This window comes from Austrofundulus limnaeus, unplaced genomic scaffold, assembly GCF_001266775.1.
Source record: "Austrofundulus limnaeus strain Quisiro unplaced genomic scaffold, Austrofundulus_limnaeus-1.0 Scaffold1246, whole genome shotgun sequence".
Classification (NCBI taxonomy): domain Eukaryota; kingdom Metazoa; phylum Chordata; class Actinopteri; order Cyprinodontiformes; family Rivulidae; genus Austrofundulus; species Austrofundulus limnaeus.
Window position 1 is genome coordinate 48,915 of NW_013953648.1, and position 8,946 is coordinate 57,860.

General features: G+C 44.5%; 1 protein-coding gene across 1 annotated transcript; it reads left to right on the plus strand.

The window, feature by feature from the left end:
- Positions 1–268: 268 nt before the first annotated feature.
- On the plus strand, positions 269–5,078 carry LOC106534695 (protein NLRC3; the record flags this gene model as incomplete). The annotated part of the gene is given in 3 exon segments (XM_014031409.1): positions 269–470; positions 621–2,406; positions 4,970–5,078. Coding segments are annotated over 3 exon segments (2,097 nt in total), but the record flags the coding sequence as incomplete, so codon positions are not given.
- Between the last annotated feature and the right edge of the window lie 3,868 nt (positions 5,079–8,946).

An 8,946-nucleotide genomic window follows, 5' to 3' on the forward strand; every position in this document is an offset into this window, starting at 1 on the left:
GTCAGTCATTCTGACATGATTTAAAGCTACTGATTGAAGTTCTCCACAGACAGAATGAATACAGCCTGAAAGTCAGTGAGGTTCTGGTACTGGTCTCATAGTTCAGGGTTTTCTAGTGGATGGATTTTAGCAAGTTTTCTCATCAACCTGGACTCAGAGTGATGAAACAATCAAAGATTTTAGAAATGACCTCAAAACTTCCCATTCTTGCAGTTCTTCATCAGTAAATGTCTTCAGAGTGAGGAAGAGGAGTGGTGTTTGTGAGGAGCAGCTGTCCTGCTGTTCTTTGTGTCAGGACATCCCAAAGGATCCAGTCTCTACCACCTGTGGACACTGGTTCTGCAGACCCTGCATCACCTCATACTGGGACCAGTCTGCTTCATCAGGACCCTCCTCCTGTCCCCAGTGTCGAAAAAGATCCAGAAGCAGAAGTGGACTGCAGACAGGCAGTCAGAGCAGCTGTGTCCAAGGTAAGACATTTCTGTCCACCTGTTGTTTTAATACAGACACATTGTTGAAGAGTTCAGATCATTAGAAACATCCTTCAGATTTAAGCTCCAATCAAAATGTTGGAGTTTCTACTGCAGCATTCACATCTGCTCTGTCACATTTTTCCTCAGATGTTGGTCTGCAGGAGGTTTTAGATGAACATCAGATCAGTCTGAGGAGGAGATGTGAACATGTGACTGAAGGAAGTGATGAAACAGGAAGTAGAACCCTCCTCAACAGGATCTACACTGAGCTCTACATCACAGAGGGACAGAGTGAAGAGGTTAATACCCAACATGAGGTCAGGCAGCTGGAGACCGCTTCCAAGACCCAGATCCTCCATGAGACTCCAATCAGGTGTCAGGACATCTTTAAAGCCTTACCTGACCAACATGGAGCCATCAGAGTGGTTCTGACCAATGGCGTGGCTGGAGTTGGAAAAACCTTCTCAGTGCTGAGGTTCATTCTGGACTGGGCCGACGGCTTGGAGAACCAAGATGTCAGTGTGGTGGTTCTGCTTTCGTTCAGGGAGCTGAACCTGATCAGAGATGAGCAGTACAGTCTTCTCAGGCTGCTCCATGTTTTYCATCCAACACTCCAGAAGCTCCCAGCAGAGAAGCTGTCTGTCTGTAAACTTCTCTTCATCTTTGACGGCCTGGATGAAAGCAGACTTCAGCTGGATTTCACCAACAGTCAGCTGCTTTCTGACGTCACACAGGAGGCATCGCTCAACGTGCTGCTGACAAACCTCATCAAGGGGGACCTGCTTCCCTCAGCTCTGGTCTGGATCACTTCCAGACCTGCAGCGGCCAATCAGATCCCTCCTTCATGTGTGGACAGGCTAACAGAAGTACGAGGCTTCACTGATGCCAAGAAGGACGAATACTTTAGGAGGAGGTTCAGTCATGAAGATCTGTCCARCAGAATCATCTCCCACATCAAGACCTCCAGGAGCCTCCACATCATGTGTGCARTCCCAGTCTTCTGCTGGATCACTGCTACAGTTCTAGACCACATGTTGACCACAGAGCAGAGGGGAGAGCTGCCCAAGACCATGACTGACATGTACTCACACTTTCTGCTGGTTCAGACCACCAGGAAGAAGAACAAGTACCATAAGGGACCTTTGACCAGTCCTCAGAAGCTGACGGAGACTAACAGGGAAGTTCTTTTGAAGCTGGGGAGGCTGGCCTTTGAACATCTGGTGAAAGGAAACATCATGTTCTACCAAGAAGACCTGGAGCAGTGTGGTCTTGATGTCACAGAGGCCTCGGTGTACTCAGGAGTTTGTACAGAGATCTTCAAAAGAGAGTGTGTGATCTTCCAGAAACCAGTCTACTGCTTTGTTCATCTGAGTGTTCAGGAGTTTCTGGCTGCAGTCTACATGTTCCACTGTTTCACCAACAGGAACATGAAGGTGATGAAGAGGTTTCTGGGAGAGGAGTACAGTTCCTCATCTCTGGATGACTTCTTGATCAGAGTCATGAAGAAATCCCTCCAAAGTAAAAATGGCCACCTGGACCTGTTTGTTCGCTTCCTTCATGGCCTCTGTGTGGAGTCCAACCAGAGAGTCTTGTGGTGTCTTCTGGGTCAGACAGAGATCAGTCCAGGAACCATCCAGATCATCAACAACCTGAAGGAGATGAACAGTTATAAAGTGTCTCCAGACAGAAGCATCAACGTCTTCCAGTGTCTGCTGGAGATGAAGGACCTCTCAGTTTATCAGGAGATCCAAGAGTTCCTGAATCCAGCGAATAGATCAGAGAAGAGACTCTCAGAGATCCAGTGTTCAGCTCTGGCCTACATGCTGCAGATGTCAGAGGATGTTCTGGATGAGATGGACTTGATGAAGTACAACACATCAGTGTCGGGACGATGGAGACTAATTCCAGCTGTGAGAAACTGCAGACAGTTTCGGTAAGTATGGTTCTGTGTATTACATCATCCGTCAGTGGAGAACAGGTGTCTTAATTATCATTACTAGTTATTAGAACCATGAAGCTATTGTGTTTGATTCAAGTTAGAGATACTTGTTTGTGCTTATGCACCAAACATCAGTTCAGATTACCCAGCCTTTCTGGAGTCCTTAGATGGGGTCCTGGAAGGGGTGCCTTCTAGGGATTCTCTTGTTCTACTGGGTAACTTCACTGTCAATGTGGGCAATGACAGAGTTATCTGGAAGGGTGTGATTGGGAGGAACAGCGTCTTTGATATAAACCCAAATGGTGTTCTGTTATTGGACTTCTGTGCTAAGCATGGGTTGTCCATAATGAACACCATGTTTAAGCATAGGGTGGTCCATAAGTGTACATGGGACCAGGCCACCTAAGGCCAAAGGTTGTTGATCGATTTTGTAATCATATCATCTTAGCTGCTGCCCTATGTCTTGGACACTCAGGTGAAGAAAAGGGCAGAGCTGTCAACTGATTACTACCTGGTGATGAGTTGGATCAGGTGGAGGGGGAGGCTGCTGGACAGACCTGGCAAACCCAAACACATAGTGATGGTGAACTTGCAAAGTCTAGTGGAGACCCCTGTCAATGCTATCTTAAACTCTCACCTCTGGGAGAGCTTTTTTACATGTCCTGGGTGAGGTCGGGGACATGTAATTCAAATGGACCATGTTCAGGGCCAGCTGAACATGACACATTTGTTCAGGGGCACCCTGCATCTTCCAGGATCTGTCTGCTGAAGGTCATTGGTAACTGTTGCAGTGGCAACCAAAGGACTCACAGGTAGACACCAGTGATGGAGGTTGTCAGGAAGAAAGAGACCCTTAAGATATATTTTCCTAGAGGATTCCCAAGGCAGCTAACAGGTACAGGGTGGCCAGAAAGACATCAGCTTTGGTGGTTGCAGTCAGATGCAAAAACTCAGGCATGGGAGGAATTTGGGGCGCCATGGAGAAGAACTTTTGGTTGGCCTTGAGGATGTTCTGGCAAACCATTCAGCTACTCAGAACAGGAAAGCGTTCCCTGTACCAGGCTGTACTTGGTTTGGGTATAGAATTGCTGACCTGGACTGAGTATATTGTTGTGCATCATAAAGAACACTTCAAGGATCTCCTTAATCCACACTCCATATCTAACTTTGAAGAGGCAGAGTCTGAAAACTCGGGAAAGACAAGTTCATTACCTTGGCAGATGGTCACTGAGGTAGTCAAAAGGTCCTCAGTGGCAGGACTCCAGGGGTGGATGAGATTCGTTCCAAGATGCTGAAAGGTTCTGAATATTGTGAAGCTGTCATGGTTGACCTGTCTCTTCAAAATTGCATGGAGGACTGGGACAACTCCTGTGGAGTAGCAGTAGCTGTGGTGGTTTCCATTTTAAAAAAGGGGGGGACTGGAAAGTGTGATGTAATTATCATGAGATCACACTTCTCACTCTCCCTTGGAAAGTTTACTCCAGGGTGTTGGAAGGAAGGCTCTAATCGATGTTAAACCTCACCTCAAATTCAAGAGGAGCAGAGTGGCTTCACCCGGGTCGTGGAACAGTGAACTAAATCTTTACCCTAAGAGGGTCACGAGTTTGCTTCTCCGGTCTACATGATTGTGGACCTGGAGAAGGCTTATGACCGTGTTCCTCAAGGCATTCTGTAGTGGGTGCTGTGGGAGTAAGTGGGGTCTGGGCTGCAGTTAAGATGGTCTATCAAAACAACATTTTGCTGGACAATAAATTCTTCAAAATGATTGCAATAAACAATAATATTGTTTGGAAACTATTTTATGGCTCAGTTGGTAGAGCTGATGCCTCTCAGCAAGAAGGTCACCGGTTCAAATCCCGGTCTGGGGACCTTTCTGGGTAGAGTTTGCATGTTCTCTCCGTGCATGTGTGGGTTCTCTCCGGGTACTCCGGCTTCCTCCCACAGACCAAAAACATGACTGTTAGGTTAATTGATAACTCTAAATTGTCCCTAGGTGTGAGTGAGAGAGTGAATGATTGTTTGTCTCGTTTGTCTCTATGTGTGGCCCTGTGATGGACTTGCGACCTGTCCAGGGTGTACCCTGCCCCTCGCACTGTGACTGCTGGATATGGGCACCAGTGAACCACGCAACCCTGAAAAGGAAGAAGCGTGTACAGAAAATGGATGGATGGATGGATGGATGGAAACTATTTTAAACAAATACAATGATCCCCACTCGCCCCAAATAATTGGCTGTATCAATGTACACCTAGTCTCAAACTTATTGAACAGCCCCCCCAGTGTACCTCAGGAAACAAGAATAATGCCTTCTACAGCTCTTCAATACACATGTAGACTGGATGGGCAAACTACCATGACCTCTCAAGGATCCTAGAGAGGATAAAAAGCTGGTCTAGTGTGTTACAGCCAAGATGGACTTGGTTGACTCCATGACTCTGAACCATTGGCCCATGTTGCCCATGCAGATGAACAAAAATATATCATCAGACAATTTCCATCTGTTTATCAGAAAGATTAGCTAACATTTTTTTACAACTAACTTTTTCTATCATCACAGAGCTGTTGGAGCTGGACTCTTGGAGATTCACTATGAAGCTGTGGCCTCAGCTCTGAAGTCCAACCCCTCCCATCTTACACAACTGAACCTGGGTCACAACCGCAATGACCCAAGTCTGTACCACCTGTCTGATTCTGCGGTGAAGCATTTGTGTTTGGGACTGGAGAGTACAAACTGTAGACTGGAGGCTCTGAGGTCAGTTCACTGCAGCTATTGTGTTTTCTGTTTGTCTAACTACAATTATGTACTTTTATTTACAATTTATTTATTTTAAACTACCATAATCTCGCGTATTTTTAAGGGGCACTATCATGTAAAATCAACTTTTTTGAGCTATATATCAGGTTAGAACGTTATCCCCTCATCAAAAACATGCCCAGAGTCTTGCTTTGACTCATTCATGCATGTTTGACAAATCCTGTAATGTCCTGAGGCAGTCATTCAGAAGAACAAAAATGGCTGGTTGGCCCTAGAACTGCCTTTTAGGTGCAGCTCCTCCTCTGGGCATTGTCTCCAAGCCCAGCTTCCTCATCACAGAGCACAACTCCCCAACGACTCCTGCAGGCAGCAGCAACAACTAGCAAACAACTTGTGAAACCATGTCTGCTGAGCTCGTAATACTATTTCTCAGTCCTTTTTGTCCTTTTCCTAAAAATGGTTTGATTTCATATTTGGAAGTAATCCTCCAATGAAAAGAAAACATTTATTTATATATTTGTGCAAGCCACTTTACGGATGATAGCTTTCTGAACAAAATGGAATTTAACAGTGGACTAATAACAAAATTATCACTAAAAGACGATATAATTTCAACACTTAGGACACAAACACTGTTGTTGTCTGACCGGGTAAGCTGAAAAACAACTTGTGTTGTTTTGTTCGGTTATTTGGTCTTTCTGTGATCTACGATTACCAGTAGCGGCTCGTGAGCATACAAATTAGTAGGGCGGACATTGCTTTCCTAAATCAATATAAACATAATGTTACAATTTGCGGCATGTTCTCTGCAAAAAATATAGGCTACGTTGTGGAGGAGTAGAAAAGAAGACACAGAAACTCGATGCAGAAACTCGCTTTACACAACTCCAACTCACTCTGGACGTGAGCACTCAAAACAATACACTTATTCAAAAACATTTTTAAATCACAACATCCTGTATTCTGGGTGTGAGTAGAGTCCCCTAGCAGTCCATCCCCCAAACACCCAGTAAGGTCCATTACTAGTCCAGAGCTTTAGGTTTGAGCAAACGACCCGAACGGCTGAACCTGGACTCAAGAACCAGTCCAATGAAGTTAAGGGCAACAAGGAGGGGCTTCAGAAGAGTTCCGCTTCGTTGGTTGTTGAGAGTCTCTGGAAGGAGGACAGCAGTCCATTAGCAATGCTGAGGGAGGTCTGCCCCTGCGAGTAGCCTGGGCCGTAACAACCTGATCATCTGCCAGAACATGAGCAGGTTTAAGCCTATCAATACAGACTGTCTTATTACGACCTCCTAAATCTAAAAGGGAGGGTTTGGGACCTGGTTGGAGAACCCTAAATGGGCCATCATACAAGGGCAGTAGTGGTGTCCTGTGGGCATTGTGTCTGATAAAAACAAATTTAGAGGTCTCTAGGCTCTTAGGGACAAATGACTGTGGTAAACACTGATGTACTGGGCCAGGGACATGAAAAGAGTCCCCCTGAGGTGAAAAATGTTGCAACGGTGAAGCGAACTGTAGTGAGGGTACCTTAGGTAAAAACTCACCGGGGACGTGCACAGCTGACCAAAAACCAGCTCAGCTGGGGTAGTGCCAAGATCCTCTTTGGTTGCAGTATGTAACCCCAGCAAGACCCACGGAAGACGGTCAATCCAGTTGTCAACGGTTAATGCAGCACAAAGTGCAGCTTTCAATGACCTGTGAAACCGTTCACACAACTCATTAGCTTTGGGGTTGTAAGCGGTGTTTCGGTGGTTCTGAGTCCCCAGACCCTTGGCCATGGTAGACCAAAGCTCTGAAACAAACCGAAGACCTCTGTCAGATTTAATGTCTGAAGGGGGGGCCAAAATGCGCAACCCACGTAGACATAAATGCCCGGGCCACAACTGCAGATGTTGTGGATGCCAGAGGAACCACCACAGGCCACCGGGTATTATGGTCGATCATAGTCAGCAGATGTGTAAAACCCTGTGATGGAGGTTGAGGACCCACCAGGTCTATGTGCACATGATCAAACTGCCAACTAGGAATGGAGAAAGGTTCCAACGGTGCTTTAGTGTGCCTGTTGGTGGCATGGGACACACGCTGCTGCCCACTCCTTAACTGTCTTATGCAGACCAGGTCAAACGAACATTGAACTGACCAGTTTCAAAGAGGCTCTAATGCCCGGATGAGAAAGGGAATGTAAAGAGTCGAAAACATGGCGGCGCCACGAAATTGGAACCAGAGGGAGGGGAGTGCCAGTAAAAATGTCACAGAGCAGGAGAGGATCTCTGATCATAAAATGATCTTTGTGTAAATGAGTAGGTGATATGCATTCCTTCAACGCATTAAATTAGTTCAGTTTTTGTCTCTCTGACATCCAGTAAAATTAATTCTGTCCAGTTTAATCATTTAGTTCAGATTTCAGTTTGAATGAGGTGATCAGGTCTTTAGTTGTCCTGATGTCCAGGCTCGTCCACAGAGAGGATCAAGTATTTTCAGTTTTTCCTCAAACTGTGGAACCAGCTGCTGCTTTATAGCAAAGACTTCAATTGTTGCAGTTTATGTTTCATCTAAACATGTATAGCACATTTTTTGGACTTGTTTTTAATACTGAATGGAAGCTGAGATATTTTGCATCATTTAAAGTATTTTTTATCTTTTTTGTTTTTAGGATAATTTGTGTTCAGTATTATTTTTATCAGTAGTCCATTTGTCAACGATTGTTTCAATATCTGCCAACACATACATTTGATTTGATGTGATTATTTGATCATTCATTATTTACCTTTTTATTCAGATTGTGGAGTTGCCGTATGTCAGAGGAAAGCTGTTTTTCTCTGGCCTCTGCTCTGAAGTCCAACCCCTCCCGTCTGAAAGAACTGGACCTGAGCTGGAATGACCTGTCAGACTCTGGCGTGAAGGAGCTCTGTGGTTTCCTGAAGAGTTCAGAATGTGGACTGGAGGTCCTGAGGTCAGTTCACTGCAGCTGTTTGTCCAACAAAAATAATTAACAGATTTTTCAGAAATTTCTGATTCATAAATGTTTATTTTATTTAAAAAGTTCAACTTCAACATGTTCTTCTTCATGGAGCCCATGAGGGTACATTGAGGATTTTTTTTCACTTTCATTACTTCACAATACTAAGATAAGAACTTTTATTGTTGAACTATCCAGTTGCTGAAACAATTCAGTTGATTTATATAGCTCCAAGTCACAACATACGTTGTCTCAGGACACTGTACATGAAAAAAAGAACAGATTGTGTTGAATCACTTCATCACAGTCTCACATCCTGAGCAAAAGGTGGAGAGGAAAATCTAAAGAGGACTGGTCCAAGTACTGAACCCTGAGGGACTCCATGACTAACTCTGGTGTAAGAAGAAGATTCAGTATTAACAAACTGAAATCTATCAGTTAAATAAGACTCAAACCATTTCAGAGCTGTTCCTGTAATTCCAATGTCAAGTTCAAGTCTACGTAATAAAATGTGATGAATTGTGTCAAATGCAGCAGAGATCTAACAGGACAAGAATGGACACAAGTCCACTGTCTGAGGCCAGGAGAATATCATTAGTAACTTTAACCAGTGCTGTTTCTGTGCTATGATGAGCTCTAAACCCTGACTGAAACTCCTCATATAGATTATTTCTGTCCAGATGTTCACATAGTTGATTTGCAACTTTCTCAAGAATTTTTGAGATGAATGGGAGATTAGAAATAGGTCATCTATCTACCTATCTATCTATCTATCTATCTATCTATCTATCTATCTATCTATCTATCTATCTATCTATCT